We start from the raw sequence: 21,550 nt of genomic DNA on the forward strand, positions 1-21,550 counted from the left end.
TGTGTCCCTGCAGATGTGGGGGCACTGCTGTAGACACATACGTGGATGAGGAGGGAGGGGGGCAGGGGGTGCTGACTGAGAAATGTGGAGGAAGCGGTGGCGTTGTAAAATCGCCGTTTGCAGCCATCACGGTAAGGACGAGAATTACCAATCCCAGGCAAGAATCATCCGTGGATGCTACACGTAGAGGGGGATGTTTGATGAGGTGTGGGATATTTTCATATCTCATATTTTCACATGAAGGTCTTCCCATAGAATGAGTATTAATTGTAAGGGGAAAAATAGTGACTCTACAGCGGGGAACTCAGACACTCATTGAGCTGCTCATCAAAATTCACATCAAAATCCACATACCGTGTCCCTGCAGATGAGGTCCCCTGAGAAAGACACAGCATCATGTAGGTGGCATTCCAGTCGAGAATGCACGATGGAATCTAATCATGAGGAAACATCGGTCATCCCTAAACTGAGGAGCATTCTCTAAAGTAATTGGCCTGTATTCTTCCAAAATACCACTGTCATAATGGCAAAGAAAGGAGCTCTTCCAAATCAACACAGACTCCAGAGACCTGAAAACGAGATGCAGTGCACGTTCCTGGCCTGGCTCCTGGACCAAAGAGAAGAAAAAATAATGCTATAAAGAACGTGGTGAGACAGTTGCTAAGATTGGAATATGGATGATAGATAAAAAGTGTTAAGATTATATTGATGTTAACTTGCCTGAATTTGAGAACAGCTAAGTGGCAACATCAGAGAATATAATTAGTCTTAGGAAATACAAATGAAGTATGAAGGGTGAGGGACGTGATACATGCAGTCCCATATATGGTTCAGGAAAAAAATAACATGTTACATAGAGAGAATGTTAAAGCAAATTTGGCAGAATAGTAAAAAATTGGTGAATCTGAGTAAGGAGCATATGGGAGTTCTCTGTACTATTCTTTCAACATTTCTGCAAGTTTGAAATTGTTTCAAAATAAAAAGTTAAAAAATGTGCATGGATTGTGTGTTTACAAATTCTACCATTAGATGGAAGGGGTGGGTGAGGAGATAGAGGAAATGAGGCAAAATGTTCGTCATGGGAGAATCTGGGTGTGAGTGATTGGGTGTTTGTTTTATGTTCTTTGGATTTTCTTTTCTTTTTTCTTTAAAGATTGGCATCTGAGCTAACAACTGTTGCCAATCTTCTTTTCTTTTTTTTTTTTCTGCTTTATCTCCCCAAATCCCCCGTACGTAGTTGTATATCTTAGTTGCAGGTCCTTCTAGTTGTGGGGTGCGGGACGCCCCCTGAACGTGGCCTGACGAGCGGTGCCATGTCCATGCCCAGGATCCGAACCCTGGGCCGCCGCAGTGGAGCGCACAAACTTAACCACTCGGCCACAGAAACGGCCCCGTGGATTTTCTTTATGTTTCAGCATTTTCATAGTGAAATGTTGAAGGAAAAAAAATCCTGTCTTTTTAAATCAGGAAATGCATTATGTGTAACTGTACTTAAGTATTAAAAAAATTTCCTGTTCTAAAGGGGTTAGTTGCTGTGGATAGGATTTCAGACACTGTTGTAGGCAGACAGTATTGCGGTATGTTACAATGCTCTGCCTTGGAGCATTGTTTGTCATGAAGTTTTGAAGTCCTTTAGTGTCTTTTACTTGACCTAGTAAGCTACTTAATTATGAAATGGGGCTCGTACTTCTTAATATTCTGTATTTTTAGAACATGAGTGATTGCCTTTGCAAAGGATTTAAACAGCAATATTTTTAGCATAAACTAAGTATTTATCAGTAAATTTTCTCTTCCCGACAGTAACCAGCGGCAGGGGTTTGTATGTTATTTAGAAAAAAGCAGCTTCTTGGTTCTTCTCTCGTCCCAAGGCCCTGGCCCCAGGACTGTGTGCATCTCAGAGTGAGGGGTGGTGGGCCTCAGTGCCTGGGTGTCTGGGGCAGACCTCACAGACTGTGCCACCATCCTCAGGTAGTGAAGTGGCCTTGATGCCACTGGCAAACTCTGTCCCATGCCTCTCCACTGAAGTAGTCAAGAAACACGGGGTTGGGGCCAGCCCAATGGCATAGTGGTTAAGTTGGCACATTCTGCTTTGGCAGGCTGGGGTTCGCTGGTTTGGATCCCAGGTGTGGACCTACACACTGCTTATCAAGCCATGCTGTGGCAGGCATCCCACGTATAAAGTAGAGGAAGATGGGCATGGATGTTAGCTCAGGGCCAGTCTTCCTCAGCAAAAAGAGGAGGATTGGCGCGGATGTTAGCCCAGGGCTAATCTTCCTCAAGAAAAAAAAAAGAAAGAAAAGAAACACGGAGCCACAGTCACCTAGAATAGGGGTCTGCAAACTAGGGCCCTGTGGCCATACACAGCCCACTACCTGTTTTTGTGAATAAAGTTTTATTGGAACCCAGCCACACCCATTTGTTTATGTGTTGGCTGTGGATGCTTTCGAGCTACAACAGCAGCCATGAGCAGTTGTGATCACTGTATGGCCCTTTATAGAACAAGTTTGCCCACTCCTTGAATGTTCACACTTGACATGAATGGAGAGCTTTGAAGGGCAGGCACCGCTCTCAGCACTTGACCTGAACCGTCCCATTTGCTCCTCGTGAGTAAGATACTGCTTGGCTCTCCATTTTGCAGAAGAGGAAGTGGAGGCTGAGAATTTGCCTCCCTAGGACTATCGAATAAGACGGTGCACCTCAGAGTGAGACCGGGCCTGACCTGACCTAGCAATTCCCCGGTCCTTGCACAGTCCAGGTTTCCCTTCCTGTAACGTGACTGCAGAGTATAAAAGAGGGTTGCCTTTTTGGAAACATCCAAGTTTTATTAAACACGATGTGTGTTTTGTCTTGTTTTGCAGCTTCAGTCAATAATTAAGAAAGTGATCGCCCACTTCCATGACTTCTCAGTTCTTTTCTCAGTGGTAAGTAACATTTCTTAGTTATCTTTGGAAATTGGCATCTGAGTCAGAGCTTCCCTTAATGTCTCAGTTTTTTCTTGGCACCCTAGGCTGAAAGAAATTCTTAACTGTTCCTCTTATGAACTTTTCTTTATGAAGCAGTTAGATCTAAACAACTTAAGTATTGATGTCATAATACCTTCAGCAGTGTTTGAAAAAGCAATGCACATGGACTGACAGGAAAATATGATCTTGATTTCGTTTATTACTTACTAATGGGATGTGTCTGCCTATTGGGCACCACACAGCTTCTCCAACCTAGGAATCGAACTGGTTGTCCTCTTCCACGGTGATTTTCACGTGATACTTGCTTTTTATCACACAGTCTAATGAGAAACTAGGAAATACATTGAGTTGAAAGTTGTCTCAATGTCTGACAGAGTTGACATTTATTATGTTTCCCTCAAAATTTAAGATAGCCTGCGACCACCTTCGAGTTTGCTGCGCTGCTCTGGGCAAGTGCAGGCCTAGGTGCTTGTCTGTAGAGTGACGTCCCCGCCCCTTCCCTGAGTGGCCCTCTTCCCTGGCGCCCTGCCCTCTCCCTGTTCCCCTGGATGTACACTCACAGGACTAAGACTTTATTTCTTTTGTTTATTTAATAATAGAAGCTATTATTTGTTGGACATTCACCATACTCCAGGCACTGTGCTAGAACTTTCCATGCATTGTCTCGTATCATTTTCTCAACACTGCTGGGAAGAAGAGTAGTTATTAGTCCCACTTTACAGATGAGAAAACTGATGCTGGAAGAGGTCGAGTAAGTTGCTTAAGGTCACACAGGCACTACTGTAGAGTCAGGATGCAGAGGCCACACTCTGAACAACTGACTCTTCTTTCTCTGCTTGTCAACACGGTCGTAAAGAGACTGAAGAAAAGGTTATGGTCATCTAAAGATTGCAGATGTTCACCAACGTGTTAGCTGGTCCCAGCCCTCATCCCTGGGGCACGTGTGAGCGGTTTTAATAGTAAGTGTTTTCAGAAACCTCGGGCCTCTCCCGCTTTCAGATGGTCTTCATCTGACCCGCCCAGAGAGATGAGCAGCTCTTCCTCTGTTTTGTCCTTCAGAGAAAAAGCGACCCACAGATTCCTTCCAGTGACTCCTGTGAATTGCATGTGGGGTGCTTTTTTTATTTTTAGGAAAAGTTTCTGCCATTTCTGGACATGTTCCAAAAGGAGAGTGTGCGGGTGGAGGTTTGCAAATGCATCATGGAAGTTTTTATCAAGTAAGTGATGAGTGACGCATTGTAATTGGAAACTTCGATTCCTGATGTCTTTGTGAAACCTGTAGATAAGAAATCCATTTATGCATTTTGAGGCCTAGTGATGTGTACATATTTCATGCCTAAAATAATGTTGAAAGAAAAACCACATTAAAAGGAGCAGTTGTGATAAAAGTTTATAGTTAGTGCTTAAGAAGTCAAAGTAATAACTATTAGTAGTAGCCTGACCATCATCTACTGTTTATTCCAGTGTGTTTTTGGAAGGTGCAATCTACTGACGAACTGCTTAGGGAGTAATGTGTTAAAAGATAAAGTGCTACTTATCAGCATACCAGAGCCAGAAGGGTTCCCATCCTTAATGTTTAGATTTGAGATCAGTTTTCAAATTTAGTTCCCTTCATTGTATTGATTAAATCTGTGTTTCCCAAAACTGCCTACTGCTCATGGTACGTGAAATAAATTTAGGTGGTACACGAGGGAGAGATTTTTATTTTTATTTTAAAAGTTGTATATTTATTTTAAAGTATAGTAGATAATGTATAAGTAGTTTAATCGGTGATTTCATGTATATTATTTTTTAGGACAGGTTGAGTTTTAAAAAAGTTGAAATTAAATATTAAGTAGATATGGTAAAAAAAAAAAAAATGTTAAGATGGAACTGAAATAACCACAGTTTGGAAAATTGAGTTAGATGTTGCCTGACTACATGTTTTAAACTTTTCTGTTATCTTTCTAAAAGATTAATTCCATATGCTTCTTAAATTCCATATATTTATACCTACTTTACCTACATAAAGATTTGTTAAGAGAGCTTGTCCTTTTATATTATTTGAAAAGCCAAATTAATAATTCTGCCTGGCACTTAACACAGTTGCAGACAGGTTGTAGACAGCTTCAGAAGGTTCAAGAACCATGGTAAGAAGACAGCTTTGCTCTTTGCCTGGCTTAGGAAATGTAGCAGTTTTACCATGATTTCGCAGTTAGGAGAAGTTATGTGTTGAAGAGCAAACTTGTTATTTAAAGAAGAATGAAGAGAAAACCAGAACGTTGCCCGTTACTGGTGAACTGGGCCATGTTAAATGCCACCCAGATAATTTGCTGCTTCTTAAATATATGCAGTAGATAAGAACTAAATCCATGCTTTCATTGCTCTCATGTACATGGCTTTTATCTTTAAATGTCTCCTAGGCATCAGCAAGAGCCCACCAAGGACCCTGTCATTCTGAACGCCCTTTTGCACGTTTGCAAGACCATGCATGACTCTGTGAAGTAAGCCACGCTCAAGGCTGAAGCGTAACATGGGTTGGGTCTTAATACCACATGATAGTACAGAAGGGAATTACTGCTTTAAGCTGCCACTGTGAATAATATTATTTTATGGGGTCTATTAAGATTCCTGCTAACGAGGACATTCCCGTCCAGGAGCGGAGGGAGGCTGAGGGTAACCTTCCTAAGTAAATGAGATGGCAGATGTTTTTACAGAGACATTTCTGTTGGGAGGAAAAGGCTGGCTTCATCCAAGTGAACTCAAACTCGCTGTCTCCTGGAGATCTGAGAGCAGCAGATAGTGTAATACTGCGTTCACTCCCCAGTAACATAGGCTTTACATTTTTCTCATTAGCCAATTATTTGAAATTCAAATGCAATTGTTTATATTCTTCACATGAAGGACTTTATTTTGTTCAGTATACTTGAGGCTCAGACCTATCCATGGGCCTTAGCTTTGGGCCAAAGACCCAATTATCACTCCTTTGGTTTCTAGTTTTTTTCTTATTTTTTTGACCGTTTCCATTTGACTGTGCTTCAGGCAATTCCTGCTTATTTGTGGCTGAAATTTTAGTCCCCAAAGCATTTTTAAACACAGCAGCTTGATTCAATGGAAAATGTTACAAGAATTGAGAAAATTGTTTTGGAACTTACCCATCAACACAATGAATTGTATTTCTTTTCTTTTTTTTTTTGCCTCTGAATTTTAGAGTCTTTATTTCCATGACTTTGTGCTTTCAACTTTGTGAGTAGTTATAAAAAGCAAAATATCAAGACTTTTCATAATAAATGGAACTGATAGGTTTCAGTTGGACAAAAGTAGAAATAAAGGCACAGAAAACATCCAGAAAGGCACTCACGTTAGGTGAATATTGGTTTTGGGCCTAAGTAAGATAGAGGGTTTATTTCTCTCTTGCTGAGTCTGAGGCCAAAAGGTGGAGGTCGGGTAGCTCTGCTTTAGAACAGCATCCAGGAACCCAGGTTCCTTCTGTCTTGTTGCTGTGCCATCCCTCTGGAGTGTCATCCTTGTCTTCCTGGTGGAAGCTGGCCTACCTTGACCATGTCACAGCCTGCAGGCATTGGAGGACAGCAGTTTTCTTTTAGGAATGTAACTTGGAAGGCTCACACATCACCTACATTCACATCCCAGTGGCCAGAACTGTCACATGGCCACACCTAGCTACAAAGGAGGCTAGGAAATGTCGTCTCAAAGAACGAAGGGGACGTTGCATTTTGGAGGACAGTATGCAGTCTTTGCCAATACTTATTTTCCCCTAGAACAAATCAACAAACAAAAGCCTTGGTTTCTGTTTTCTCTGGGCTCTTAAAATGTTTTAAAAATAAATTTGAGGGACTGTTTATAGGCTTTCACTTGTAAAATCAAAACTATAAGGACTTGGCATTTTCTTATTTGTATTTGTGTTAAATTTGCTATGAAATCTGAGCAACTGAGATCTGTGATGTACTTTAAGATGCATCCCCCAAATAAGATGGATTGATGGATGGAGAGGGGAATGGATAGTTATGTGATAAAGCAAATATTGTAAATGATACTGGGTACAATCTTAGTGATGGGTATATGGGTGTTTACTCCCAAATTCTTTCAGCTTTGCTGCATGTTTGAAATTTTTTATAATGATGAACAAAAGTTCTCTGAAATACAACATTTGAAGTTGGGTGTCGCTTCCCAAATTCCTAAGAAGATAAAGTTACCTTCTCTTTTGCCATTAATAAATATATCTTGAGCACAGCATCTTTGAGAGAGATGCGACACACGTTGAAATTATGTTAATTTAGATTACATATTTTCATCAAAAGAAACACAGCCTGTGTAAATGTAAAATGTTCTTACTTGTTAAATTGCTTACTCCCTGTATCTTTTTTTGTTTAGGAACTTTCATTTCTCACCCCAGTGTTAACTATGTACCATTATTGATTTTAGTGCACTCACTCTTGAGGATGAGAAAAGAATGCTGGCGTATTTGATTAATGGATTTATAAAAATGGTACGTATTGGGGGAGAAGTTTCAGTGTGCTTGGAAATGTGATGTAATGTTTGTCCTTATTCTGGGGGAAGCAGTTAACATCATGTTCCCTGGTGCTTTTCATTTTTATTGAGATAAGATGAAATTAGAAAACATCTTACATTAGCCAGCACTCCCCTGGGGGCAAAGAGAGCCAAGACAAACTGGCTTAAGGAAAAAATAAAAAGGGGAGGGTGGGTGAGGGGGCTTACTGGCTCATGTGACGAAAAGTCCAGGGATGGAACTCTCCAAAGGAGCAGCTGGACTCGGGGTCTCTGTGGTGTCATCAGGACCTTCTGTGTGCGTGTCTTTGGCTCATGGCTCTGCTCTGCTGGCTTCCTCCCAGGCAGGCTCACTCCCCATGGGAGCTCTAGGCTTCCATTCCTTCCAGCTCTGCAGCCCAGCGGGACGGGCTCCAGTAGAAGTCCCGGGATTGAGTCTCTTTGGCTTAATTGGGGTCACTGGCCCATCCCTGAAAGAATTGCTGCTGTGAGAGGGAACAAACACACCGATTGGCCAGGCCAGGGAGATGTGCACGTCTGAGCAACCTGAATCATGTGGTCTGGAATGTGCTGCTCATCAGAAGATGGTGGAAATGATGCTGGGGTGCTAAATGCCAGGAGTCCACTCTCCATCCATTTCAGTTACCCATTGCTGTGTAACAGCTCACCTCAAAACTTAGTAGCTTTAAATAACAGTGTTTTGTTAATTTCCACTGTTCTGTGAGTTGGCTGTGTAATCAGGCTGCTCCGTGTTATGTCAGCTGGCATGGCAATCGGAGCTGGAGGATCCAGGACAGCCTCACTCATGTGTCTGGAGTCTCGGTGCTGCTGCTGGCTGGGGCGTCTCATTTCTCATCCGTGTGACCTCTTTCTCTCCACTGCTGTCTCATCATTCAGTCATCTCAGCTGAGCTCTCTCTTGTGCTGAGGGCACAAGTGGAAGCTAAGGCCCTCTTGAGCTGAGGTTCAGCAATCACACGGTGACCGCTGCTGCATCCTGCTGCATTCTCTTGGTCAGAGCAAGTCACAGGGCCGGCCCCTTGGAGGGGAGGGAAACTAGATCCCACCTCTGAAGGAGGAGAGTCCACAGGGACACTGCGAGAGGACAGCAGAGTGGGAGGGGTTGTTGCAGCCTTCTTTGGGAACAACCCACCATGCCATCCTACCCAGAACAACCTTTTGCCTTCATCCTTGGTGCACACAGCTAAAATACCAACTGCTGGCAGGACCCTCCGTTTTAATAGAAATGTTGACAAAAGCTGACAGAAATGAAAATAACGAGACCATTTTGAAAATAACCTTGAAAATGTAACTCATTCGACACCGGGGGTCGGTTTAACTGTCTACTTGACTGTAGGTAAAATACCAATTTTGATGAAAATTCAGGATTAGCCTTTCAATTCCCATGTTAGGAAATGTCCCCATGGCTGTTATCAGAAGCCTCTCCTGTGCCCTTGATTTATATATGGGTCATGTGGTATTTATCCTTTTATGGCTTTGTCTGAAAGCCACCCAGTTACAATGGAAAAGAATGTGAGGAAATGAGAGGTGAAATCTGATAGCTGTAATGGAAATAGCCGTGTTAAACCTCCTCTGGACCAAAATGATCCCTGTAGCAGTAAAGTTTGTCCCACTGACCAGCTGGTCATAAATTTGAAGAAACAGGAGAAGAGGGGATTTTTAATGGTGGAGAAACTTCCATCTAAGGCCCCGGCAGCCACTGGTGAGCTGCTGAGTTTGGAATCCCCATCAGGAAGCAGAAAGATGTGGCTCTTATTAGGAAAACCCTCTTGACAAATGGCTCCCAACAACCAAATTTATGTCCTGTGAAAAGGCCGCAGTTGACAAACAAGATTCCATTGTTTCCTTTCCAGTGGTTTCGTTCTAGCCTGGGAAATCCTAGTTACGTTCTGAGATTGTGTTTTATACCCTTTGGTCTCTCTATGTTCTACTCCAGTGCCCGTGCCATACAGATGAGGTGGTCATAGTAACTTTTTGGGTATATGCCGGGCGAAGTGAAGTCAAGTCTAGTTCGAGCATATTCCAGCGTGCGTACGTGTGTGTTTCCTTGGGCACCCTTAACACTTGCACCCATTTGTATTTGTGGGATTTTGGATGACTTGTCATGAAAGTTCCTTCCCCACCACATGAAGCTCAGGAAAAACTCTCCCAATTGTGCACTTCCAGTGGCCTAGAGATAACATCGTCAGCGTCTTTCTCCTTGCTTCTAGGTTTCCTTTGGCCGTGATTTTGAACAACAGCTAAGTTTTTACGTTGAGGCCAGGTCGATGTTTTGCAATCTGGAACCCGTTCTTGTGCAATTGATTCACGTAAGGATTTTCATTCATTCATTTGTTCTCTCAGTAAATATTTATTGCTCATCTCTAGGCCAGGCACCGATTTTAACCTGGGATTCTTCTGGCCCCATACCTTGGGAACAGATACGAAAGGTGTTTTCTCAAAGGTCAATAAAATCTACAACTTTGCTTAAGTCGTTGCATGGTTTTTATTGACCTCTTTTTCTCTGAAATTTGCATATTCTGGTTCCTGCATGCCAACAGCAGAATTAAGTGAGTTGCACTGATGATTTAGTTGCAGAAATACTAACCTAGATAGACTCCATTGTTGCCTAACCAGCGTCCCACCTCCTTGGATCATGGCTCCTTTCAGTAACTCTTCATGGTGCCCCTAGGCTGAAAGAAAGAGAGAACAGTTCTGTTTATTAAGACGTTAGGCTCGAACAACTTAAGTATTTTTGCCCTAACAACTTAGTAGCCCTTTGAAACAACAATGTATATAAATTGGTTTAAAACCATAATTACTTGCTAATGAAGTATGTCTGCCCATTGGGCACTGCACAACTTCTCGAACCTTGGAATTGTACTGGACACCACTACCTTTATTTCCTGTTCCTCAATGATTTTTTTTCTACGGTACTTTTTATCACAGCAGCTGCCAAAACCCCATTTCACAAAGGTGTGACGTCACTGCGAGGAATGTAATGCAGTCTGGTGCTGAATCTGAGCTCCCTCACACCCGTGCTTTGCACAGCGTTCAACAATTGAGCATTGCTGCATTTTCCTTAAAAAGATGTGGCACCCCTATGAGTTTGCTACAACACCTGGGGGGGGCTCATGGTACATTGTTTGGGAACCATAAGTCCAAACTTTTCGTATCTGTGGAAAGATTGCCAAACGTTCTTCATTTGCTTCATGTAAATTCAAGGAGAGCGACTTTGTACATATTTTTTTGCCAGTTATTAGGTTGTGCGGCATTACTGAACTTTAGTCCTAAGAGTAGAGACTTCATCTGTAAGTTGGGGAGGTCGTAGGACTCAGCTTGTGGGTGTGAGGATTAAATGACTTAATGAATGTGGAGCCCTTGGAACAGCACCGGCAGGCTGTAAGTGATGATATGCTGCCGTTATTACAGTTTTTATGGTCCTTGTTAGTGTTGCACAGCTAAATTATATGGTCTGCTCTCAGATTTGGAGGTTTCTTTTAAGATATCTAAGATCTTAAGCCTAGTGTGTGGGATTTTTGGAAATGGAGTGAGCCATCCCTGGCTATACATTAAACCAGAAGGGGGGCATTTATGATGCCGGTTGATAGACATGACTAACTCGCCATGGGCGCCTTTGTTCTCACCCTCTTGGAGATGTTTGCTCAAGGCGAGATTGGATCAGGCCTGCTGACCCCTTTGGCATTCCAGGGTTCGGTGCTAACCAGTCCTAGTCCTACTTAGCTTGTGCTTGTTGACTCATGTGCAGTTAATGTCCACATCTCTGTGAGAGACCTTAATCTAAATCAGCCATCATTTCATTACCATTTCTCTTTTACTTATTAACTAATCTAGAGTGTGAACCGGTTGGCAATGGAAACAAGAAAAGTCATGAAAGGAAATCATTCCAGAAAGACGGCTGCATTTGTCCGGGTACGTTCTAAAGATAAGACTCGCAGACTTTGAACTCCAGCAGGCTGTTCCATTTGCATCTTTCTAAATTGCTGTTCCCAGAAAAAGACAAGTAGTCATAAAGCTGGTTTAGTATTGATTTTCCAGGTTGATTTTTCCTTGCATATCTGTGGATTGGCCAGTCTTCTTCACGTTTTCAGAAGAAGCGATGAGAGGAGTGGGTTTGGGTGCATGTCATGGGGAGGTGGCTGAGATGGAGCTGGTGTTTTCCGTGTTGGCTGGGCGCTCTGGCTCGTGCACAGGCTCCAGTTACAGACTGGAAGGCCTGCTACCTTTTGTGCCTCTGGAGAAGTTCTCAACTTGGAAAACAAGTTTCTGCTTCTTGAGTATGCTGCTCAAAATTTTATCAAAGCAATACATATCCATGTCTTTGAAAATGAAATCCTACCAAAAACATTGCAGTGAAAAGTAAGCACCCCAGCCCTGCCCTTTCTCTTCTTGTGCCTCTTGCCTCAGAGTCAACCGCCTCAAACTTTTAGCAATTTCTTCTAATTACCTCTATATTTTTAAGTAATTGGCTTAAGTGGCTGCCTCTTAACTTCTCAATATTGTGTTATCTGTTTACTTCTTGGGATGATGGGTGAGTATCTATTTGTCATACACTATTACTCTCCTTAGTTCCCCCTCCACCTCCCTCCAAAGAGGCAGATACAGCAGAGGCAAGAAGCAAAAATTGAGGCTCAAAATGGGGAGATGAATTATTTTAAGTGTTTTTACTTGAAAATATATGATGGGTGAAAACAGTATTAATCTACCGTGATGGCACTGCCAATGTCACCTGCTGCGTTTCTGCCCTTCTTCCTAGGCCTGTGTTGCCTACTGCTTCATTACCATTCCCTCCCTGGTGGGGATCTTCGCCCGCCTCAATCTCTACCTGCATTCTGGCCAGGTGGCCTTGGCCAACCAGTGCCTCTCCCAAGGTAAGCCAGCAGTCTCTCCTTTGAGCCCTCCCTGGCTGCTTAGGAAAGCCGACTCAGCACTGTGTGTGTGTGTGTGTGTGTGTGTGTGGAGAGATTCCTTTAAGGAGAAAGAGAAAGAAGCAGCGATCAATAAATGATGAATTTTAAATCTGTTTCTTTAGCAGGAAGCACGTCAGACACACACACTTTCAGAGAGTCAGACAGGTTGCAGAGTGTGGGTATTTTCCTGCAGGGACCTCCTTAAATCTGTCTCAGACAGGCCCGCTCAGGCAGCTCCAACATTGTAGGCCATGTCTGCCTAGAGAATTTTAGAAGTGAGGACAGCTTCATCCCAGCAGGTTCATGTTTATTTTTGTTGGTGTGTGTTTGAAACCCTGGGAGTAGAGGCTAATGGGTATAGAATGAATCCCCTACAGCTTGCAGTTAGGGATAAAAGTTCTGCTCAGGACTGGTTCTTGTATGGAAGCTGTCCTAGAGGCGAGGATGTGTGCGAGTAGTTTATTTGGGAGGTGATCCTGGCAAGTATCAGTGGGGTGGTGGGGAGGTGAGACCAGGAAGGGAAGGAAGCCAGCCAAGGGTGTGCCAGTGGGCAGGTTTCTCTGTGGCAGCCGAGACACATTCCCACTGCGGATCTCTGGGAGGGGTTGTCACATGGCCTTGGTGTTACCCACCTGAGGGGCGAGGAAAGCGGGTTATCTACCCTTTACTCCCATCTGTCATTGACCGAGGGCTGTGCCTGGGCCATCAACTCCCTGGCACTCTGGCCTGCTCCACGCCTGAGCCAAGAGAAAGCCCTCAGGCAGAGGGTTGCAAGTGTTTCCTGGGGGACACCCTTGTCACCTCCTGGGACAGCGTGTGCCCAGGGTGCGCAGGCAGAGCCCCAGCAGCTCAGCAGCAAGGTGTCTGTCTGGCAGGCCGTACCACAAAGAGTAAAGGAAATCCTGGCGATGCTTCAGGAGTGTTTGTTATGTGGCGAGCCCTTTGCACGTATTGTCTCAATTCATCCTCCCGGCAGCCACGGGAGGCCGGTCCTGTGGTTGGTGCCTCATTTCCCAGGTGAGAATACTGAGGCAGGGGTGGCAGGTGGCTTGCCTGGGATCTCTGAACCAGCCCTGGGCCCCTGATCTGACTCACGGCTGGGCCCCTGACCACTCTGATAGACAGTCTGTGCCATGTAAACGGGAAGCTTCTGTGAATAGTGTGGGGATTTCTGGCGCACTGTAGGAGAGGGACTGATGTTTTCTGTGACTGTGTGACCTCCCCGCCTCCTCCCACCTGACATCACGGTTTATGCCAGGATTAGCGACTCACCACTTGCTGCCATTGGTTTGCATGGCCGCTTTGCGTTGGTCAGAGAGTCGCCCTTCCCCCGTCTGTTAGCGTGACAGTTCTGGTGATCATCTGTGTCTTGATTCACCTGGGCTAGCTCTGGGCACTGAACTCTGCAAAAATGATTGCTACCCAAGAACCGTTTAAGACTCGGCTTGGTTTTGCTTTCGGCTTCTAGGGGCTCCAGCACATTCGGGGTTAAACCGAGCACCTTGCCTGTAAGTCCCACGTGGCCTGGTGCCTGCCAGCCTCTGTCCTCATCTCATAGCATGCTTTAGCCACACGGGCTTTTTTCTGTTCTTCAAACACACTAAGCTGTCTTCCAGTTCAGAGCTTTTGCACTTACTGCTCCCTCTTGCTAGAATGATCTTCCCCCAGACAATTGCATTTTAATTACCAGGCAGGAGATGAGAATCAAGCCTTGTCTTTTTAGGGGGTGCCTTTCCTGTGCAGTTTAGCTAAAGTGGGTGCACCTCCCTGATCTGTCGTGCTCTGTACCATCCTCCTCAAGATTGTCCTGTGCTCACCGTGCTCTGACGTTTTCTGTGTGTGTCCCTTTACTTGCTTACTGTCTGGACACCTCCTTTGCCCACCAGGACTGCAGTTCCCACAAGAGCGGGCACCTGCCCTCCTTGTGTTGTGTGTTGGGAAACGTGAAACTTCCCCTGGCGCCTGCTGTGGTCGGGAGCCCAGGTCACCAAGAAACGAAGACAAAAACCTGAGGATGTGCAAAGTGATGATTAGATGAGATTAGGTTGGATGTTCGAAATTTTAAAGCTTATTATAAACTGGTTCCCTCCAGAAAGTTCAGCAACAGGAGACCCATGTGGGAATGCCTGAGTTTGTGTCGCCTGCAACATTGGGAACAGATTGTGAGCTGCGGATCCCAGAGCTGGGAACTGCAAGTAGAGGCCCTGGAAGCCTAGATCTTTCTTCTCTCACCTTTATAAACTCAGAACCTCGATCTTGAATGTTGTAGGTCGCAGGCGAGGTGATATGACCAGATCCCCTGTAGGGTCTCATGCTATTTAAAAAAAAAAAAAAGCAAAACAGAAATTCTCGAGCTAATAAAGGCTTCTCCCCTCCCCGAAGCCTTACTGATCGCCAGAACGGTTCGAGGAGAGCTGCGAATGGCTGCTTCTCTGTTGTGCTGCCTGTAATGCCCTCGACCACACCGAGCGGTAAGCAGTGTCAGAACAGCCCGGTCCACGTGTGCGTGGTTAGCGCCCTCGGTGACGGAGCTCTGGCCTCCTCCTCTGCCTCGTCGCTCCCTTTGAGCTACTGCAGGGGAGCGGGAGTGTGGCGTCCACTTCATGTTTAATAATTTATCCGATGCTTTTTACTTGAGTCTCTAAATGCTGTAGTGCTAAACCTTAAAAGCCTATTGTTGTTCTGAAAGCCACACACAGCAATTGCTGGCCAAAATAAATAATACATTCAATTACTGAGAATGGGAAGGCTAAATATAAATCCAGTGAAGCTTGTGGAAATGAGCCGCTTTTGTTTGCTCCCTCTCGCTGGTTATAAAACCTCCCCTCCCCCGATTCATTTTCTGGCCTCCCTTGATCCGGACTCAGTTGTCTGTCTTTATCAGGCGGTGGCTTTGCCAGGGCTGGGTCTAGCCTAACACATAAACTCCCATTGAATTTGTGGCCCAGCTGGCGTGGGATGCTGACGAAGCCTTGTTCCAGGGGAGGCCCAGTTTGGCCCTTTGGACACATTGGTGCAACACGTAGACCATTCCTCCTGAGTATTTAGGAGAAACAGAATTTGCAAATCAGTTGCTTGGTCCTGTGCTTCGCACCTAGAGGCAGCCCAGAGATGCCTCTGTATCTTTTCTTTCAGCAACTTCCCTAGGAAACTTCTTGCCTTGCTTCTGAGCGATTCTTTCTGGAAGATTATCAGGTCACAGCAAGAACAGCTTCTTTTGCCCTTTATTTTTGTCTTCATTCCTTGATCTTTATAGTTTCTAATCTCAGAAAGGAGCGTGTTTTACAATGGAAGTAGTGTTTAAGGTGGGTCTTAAAAGGAAAACACGTTTATTGGAGGATGTGGGCAGGGGAGAAGGAATAATCCACGTTCTAGGTAAACAGCCTGAGCAGAGGCGTGGAGCTGTGACATTACAGGCTGTATTGGATGAACAGCAGGAAGTTGGGATGAGGCCCTAATTGTGGTGACTTTCAGGTCTTCTGAACGCTGTGGTCCCAGTCCTGCTCCACCACCTACGAGCCGGGTGCCCTTGGACGAGTCAGCCTTTTTGTGCCTCAGTTTCCCTATCTGTAAAGTGGAGATGTGGCAGTGGTTCCTGTCTGTTGCGGATTAAATGAGATAACATACTTAGAGCACTTGGCCCACCAGCACACAGCAGCTGCTTCGTAAATAGTAACTTAGTGTAGCTGTCTCTCTCCAAACAAAAGTGCGCTGCGGAGTGTTAGGAGCTGGCTGTATGTGGTCACTGCTCTGTGGTTTCAGAGTTTGGAAAGCCAACTTCTCATGCAAAACCTCGAGAAATCTGCAGGAAAGCACATCTTGTTTTCAAGATTAACCTGCTGAATTATCCTGAGCGTGAAAGATCTGTAGTTCCTCCAAAGGTGAAACAATAGAGAGGACAGTTAAAGCAAAACAGTGGTAAAAAGAGTGGCTTTTGTTCTTATCATTAGTAATTATGCTTCTCCTTCCTACAGAATCCTCTCCTCTTCCTTTCAAATTTTACTTATTTTTTGCATCTTCATCTTTCAGAGCTTAGTTTACAAGCCTCATCTTAAGGAAAACCATCCATGGCCCTCCATCCCCCAAACAAAGAGTGAGGTCAGGTTATCCTGGAAGACATGTTACGCTTACACTTCACACTTTTCCCCTCATTGTGCTTATCACCATTGTTACCCAACAAGTAAATAGTAAAGAATCGTCTGCTTTTCTCCCCCACAAGAGTGTCATCTCCATGAGGTCGTATCTGTCTCGTTCCCTGTGGTGTCCCTGGCTCCCGGCACATTGCCTACTGCATGGGTGCTCAATAAATGAATGAATGAATGGTAACCACGTGATAATACTGGTTGATAATTCTTCATAATATTGACAATGTAAAATGGTACCAAACCTTTCACGGTATGGACATAACTACTGAGCACCCCTGCTGTTTGGAAAAGAGTCCCACCAAAGCGCTCTTGGTAGGTTTTAAATAATTTATTTTTGTATTTATAGATAAAAGAAAATAAGTTAGGTTCAAACATGCAGAGGCTCATAAGCACGTTGAGTGGAGCTGTGGTGTTGGTTCGATCCATGGGGAACATGAAGAAGCAGAGAGGAGAGGCTGCAGCCGCTGTTAGGAAGCCCACTGGCTGCTGTCACCGTAACTGCTGGTGGAACTAGCCAGGGCAGCAGTGTGGAAGAGGAAAATCATTTTGCTTTCCTCCTCCTGGAGAGTAAGGAGTAGCTTGTGATGGAGAAAAATGGTCTCTATCCACTCACTACATCTTTGGAGTTTATGCTTAAGGTCATATTTACTAGTTCATTGACAGACCATCCTCTGAAGAATATGTTTGATGTGACTGTTTTCTCAAACCTTGAGGCCTCTGGCGATCATGGACACAGCAGGTTATTTTTACTGGAACGGTTCACAGGTGGGCAGATGGCATGAAGCTTGTTGCCCACATTCATGTCCGAACACGCATGATCCATCTCTCGTAGGGAGTGTAAGGGCCTGGGAGGGATGGCAACCACTGATGGACCCACAGAAAAGGAGTGGGGGTGTGTCTCCCTCTTAAGTTCACTCAGCTCCTGATTGTAATCGACATCTACCATTTGCTTCCTCCTGTCAGCATTTCTTGGCCATTTTTCACATGTAAGCCACTGTGCCAAGCATCCTGCCAGAAACAGGAATGCACTGAAAGAGACTGCATGCTACTGGGGAGAGCAAATCTGTGTACAGTTATACAGAGCAGTACATGACAAATGTCAGCAAGCTCTTCATAAGATGTGCCAGGGAATTTTAGAGGAGAGAGAAATGACTCTTGGCTTGGGAGAGCAAAAAAAAGCCTTCATAAAAGAGGTGGCGTTGAAAAGCCTGGAAGGTAGAGGGGGATCTGTATATGCTGAAACGAGGGGGAGGGCATGCCAGGCTGAGACAACAGCGAGAGCAGAGGCCTGGAGGCTGGAAAAACAGTGCATCTGGAAGGACTGTCACAAAGAGAGTTTGGGGCCTACTTCTTGAGGGAGCTGAATTCTCTGCAAAGCAGCTTAGTTTTATTCAGTGTGTGTTATTTGGTAGGTGGTTTATTTTCATTTTACAGAGGAGGAAACTGAGGCTCAGAAGTGGTACCTGACTTGCCCAGGAGCATCCTGCTAATAAGCGGCCGGATCTGACCTCAAGTGCTCTCCCAGCCTCTCTGCAGCCCTGTGGATGGGTTAGTTCCTGTAAACCACAGGACAAAGTTTTATTCCTAATCCCTGTTGCGTGTGATTGCTAGAGAGTAATCATTATAGATTAAACATTAGATAAACTTCTGTAACAGGAAACAACCAGAATTAAAATAAGGAATGCCTCCTCCTTTCTGTTTAGGGAAATCGAAGCCTGCTATCCACAGAGCCCTTCACAACTTCCTGCACGGTACTGCAGGGACCACAGAAAGGTCTGTCAGCCATGCAGGGCCCCTGAGATGTGAGTCAGCTAACATGTGGGCTGAGCAGTGAGCGAGACCTTGACATTCAGAGAGAAAAGAGGGAGAGCGTACAGGTGCCTCCTGATGGCGGTGCTGAAACTGACAGGTCATTTATCTGTCCCCAGTGGACTTTTCACATCAAGTGTTGATCCTCAGAGTGAATTTTAAAGGGCATTCTGCATAAACCAGGTGGCAAAATCAACGTTAGATAAAGCTGTCACTGACAACAATTAAGCATTGATGAATAAAGTATTTAATGGTCCCTAGGCATTCATACTTTGAATCTTGCTCTCTATACCTATTATCAAATAGTGGCCCTTAAATCCTCAAACTTAATGGCTATAAAAACAAATTCTTTTACAAAAACACAGTTTGGTAATCATATTAAATCTCTATGGATAACTTAGCTGTTAACATTTGGACTATGAGGCTTTACCCAAAGGCACCCCTGTCTCTTGGTGACAGCACATCTTCACTGCAGACTGTATTAGTCCGTTCAGCTGCTATAAGAAAAATACCATAGACTGAGTGGCTTAACCAATAAGCATTTATTGCTCACAGTTCTGGAGGCTGGAAGTCCAAGATTAAGGTGCTGGTAGATTCAGTGTCTCTTCCTGGCTCATAGGTAACGGTCTTCTCACTGTGTCCTCACATGGCGGAGAGGGTGGGAGAGCTCTTTGGGGTCTGTTTTATAAGGGCACTAATCCTATTCATGACAGATCCACCCTCCTGAAGACCCCACCTCCTGATACCATCTCACTGGGGATGAGGATCTAAACGCAAGAATTTTGGGAGGACTCAAACATTTAGTCCATAACACAGATGGAGCTTGAGGGAGTAGGCTATGTCTTGATGTTGCATTTTATACAGTAGTTTCCGTTTTATTGATTGTCAATCCAAACCTGAACTTATCCAGAGATGGAAAATGTTGAAGACTGGTAAAGATGTTTAGTAATGGGTTGATAGAACTTAAGAGTGAGTGAATAATTCTTGTAGGCTGAACCCCACTTTAATAAAGTATATTCAAGGAACAGAAGTCTTTCAACCCCCTGCCATATTTTATCCTAAGAAATTGTGATATCCTTTCCTAGTGTTCCCTGAATCAGGAGCTGTCCATCTGAGTCGTCCGGGAGGGCATATGATGGCTGAAGTTCTGCTGAGAGTGGAGTGAATTACTTTTGAGGTCTTGTTGAGCCCTGGGAGTTGATGACTCTGAGAAGTAGTAAAGATTGCCATTAGCAGTGACCTAAAGCATTATTTAAAAACAAAACACCATCCCTGGAGGTGGTCTGGCTTGTCACTTCTTGGCTGTTCCTCATGATTCATGTCTTGAATCATATTCCTAATTGACAGCCAATGACACAGAAGGATGAACTCACTCTGAGGTTACAGTTAAATCTGAGTTCATTTTATCATGTATGGAGGCTGTTCGGTAAGACTGCCCTGCATCCTGTTGAAAAACAGACAACTTGTACATTCTTTAAAATCTTAGTGATTTTTATTATAAAAATATTTCATGCCCATTTGAAAAAGTTCCAACAATACAGAAAGCAGAACGTAAAAAAAGTGAAAAGCCCCAAAATAAAAGTCTTCAGTAATCTGCTCTGTCTCCTCCCCTCTAGAAAAAAAATCTACTATTTACAGTTTAGATATTTTTCTTGATTTTTTAATTCTATATATCCATTAAAAAATACTCCTTCATTTTCATATGCTCTCTGCCTCTCTCTTTGCCCCCTGCCCTCCCCATCTGTATTCTTGCACATACATGCAGTTTTCCCCCCTTTAGAAGTGAGACTGTGTTTTCCACAATGTTTTTCAATTTGGTTGTTTTTAGCTTATCGGTAAATCTTGGCCCTTCTCCCCGCTGCTCCCTCCCGTCCACCCATGTCAATACGTGCAGATCCACCCCATTCCATAATGGCTGTTCAGTGTTCTATTTCTTGTCTTTTCCTTTTTGGAAGTCCAATAAATTATTTTCCCAATGCCCCCGCCTCCATTTTTTTGCCCCAAACTCCTATTGAAAAGTATTTGGACGCTTTCCAGTTTTTTGCTCTTGCACACAATGAGCAACCTGCATCTTAATTCTGAACATTCTGAAGCTTTCTGACAGTTGTCCAACTGACTGCTATTTTAGTTTCTTAGAACATGGAACCCGATTGTTCAGACGGTCATGTGCAGAGCCTCGGTGTACAAAACAGGTACCAGTGGGCCCTTCCAGTGGGCGTGCCTGTGGGAGGCCACCGGCCCCAAGTTACCCACAGGAGCTGGAAAAGGCCTCAGGGCACAGAGTGAAGCCTTTTAAAGCCTTGAGAAGAAGAGTCCTTGTGAGGGGAGCTGTCTAGAGCTTGAACTCACGTGGAGCAGTTAATCAGAGAGGAACCTTCCTGGCCCATTGGCTGTGGGGTACCCAGTAGCCCCCCAGGCCCTGGAAGACGTGCGTCACCCTCAGCTTAGTGCCTCCCCTTCCACAAACGAGGAGGATGGCCGGGCCTTAGAGCAGCAGGGGTGCTAGAGTCCACAGCAGTGGGTCCCCCAACCCCCCCTTCCCCATCTTGTCCTGTTCTGGAAAAGAAGGTAGGGGTACTGCTCAGAAATGCCTGTTGACTGCCTGCCTGTCTACCTTACTGCCTCATTGTCTGTTTTGTACGTTTCTATGATTGAAAATTTTATAGCAAACTTGTATTGCCTTTGTAGGCTAAAGAAAAATTATTTTTGGAAAGTTACATTAAAATTCCCAAACAGTAACCTAGCAGTAAGGGAAAGGTCCTGCTTACCTTCTCCCTCAGCCAGCACTCCTATGTCACATTTAATTGTTTGGCATTATCTTGCCTTGCTTTTGTATGCATCTGCATAAATATACACACTTTTCTTCTTGCAAAGATAGGATCATGCTGTACACAGCTGTACAACTTTTTGTACTTCATGGGTCACAGACATCTTTATACTCAAAACATAGATGCTGCCTGTCCTCTCTATTAGCTACATCATTTCTGTGGTGTGGCAGTGCAGGTTTCTTCAACTAGTCCCTTGTTGTTGGGTTGAGCTTAGAGTTGATATAAAGACACCTTCACCCCACGATAACCATTGGCCCAGTTATCTGTAGTAACTGGGCAGCATGGATGACCCGTGGGTACCATTTATCTCGTATCTTCAGCTGAGCCCTTGTTTTTAGCTTCTGTTCGCATCTCACCTTCTTCCAGGGT

At 44.4% G+C, this 21,550-nt stretch overlaps 1 protein-coding gene across 1 annotated transcript in view; it reads left to right on the plus strand.

Annotated features, from left to right (window-relative positions):
• Window positions 1–21,550, plus strand: part of VPS35L (VPS35 endosomal protein sorting factor like) — a 110,780-nt gene that overhangs the window by 63,320 nt on the left and 25,910 nt on the right. The window contains exons 20-26 of the mRNA XM_046666205.1: window positions 2,859–2,921; window positions 4,095–4,180; window positions 5,366–5,446; window positions 7,386–7,449; window positions 9,700–9,798; window positions 11,324–11,401; window positions 12,246–12,360. Of these exons, the coding sequence (XP_046522161.1) occupies window positions 2,859–2,921; window positions 4,095–4,180; window positions 5,366–5,446; window positions 7,386–7,449; window positions 9,700–9,798; window positions 11,324–11,401; window positions 12,246–12,360 (586 nt within the window). The remainder of the gene's footprint in view (window positions 1–2,858; window positions 2,922–4,094; window positions 4,181–5,365; window positions 5,447–7,385; window positions 7,450–9,699; window positions 9,799–11,323; window positions 11,402–12,245; window positions 12,361–21,550) is intronic.

This window comes from Equus quagga, chromosome 7, assembly GCF_021613505.1.
Source record: "Equus quagga isolate Etosha38 chromosome 7, UCLA_HA_Equagga_1.0, whole genome shotgun sequence".
Lineage (NCBI taxonomy): Eukaryota > Metazoa > Chordata > Mammalia > Perissodactyla > Equidae > Equus > Equus quagga.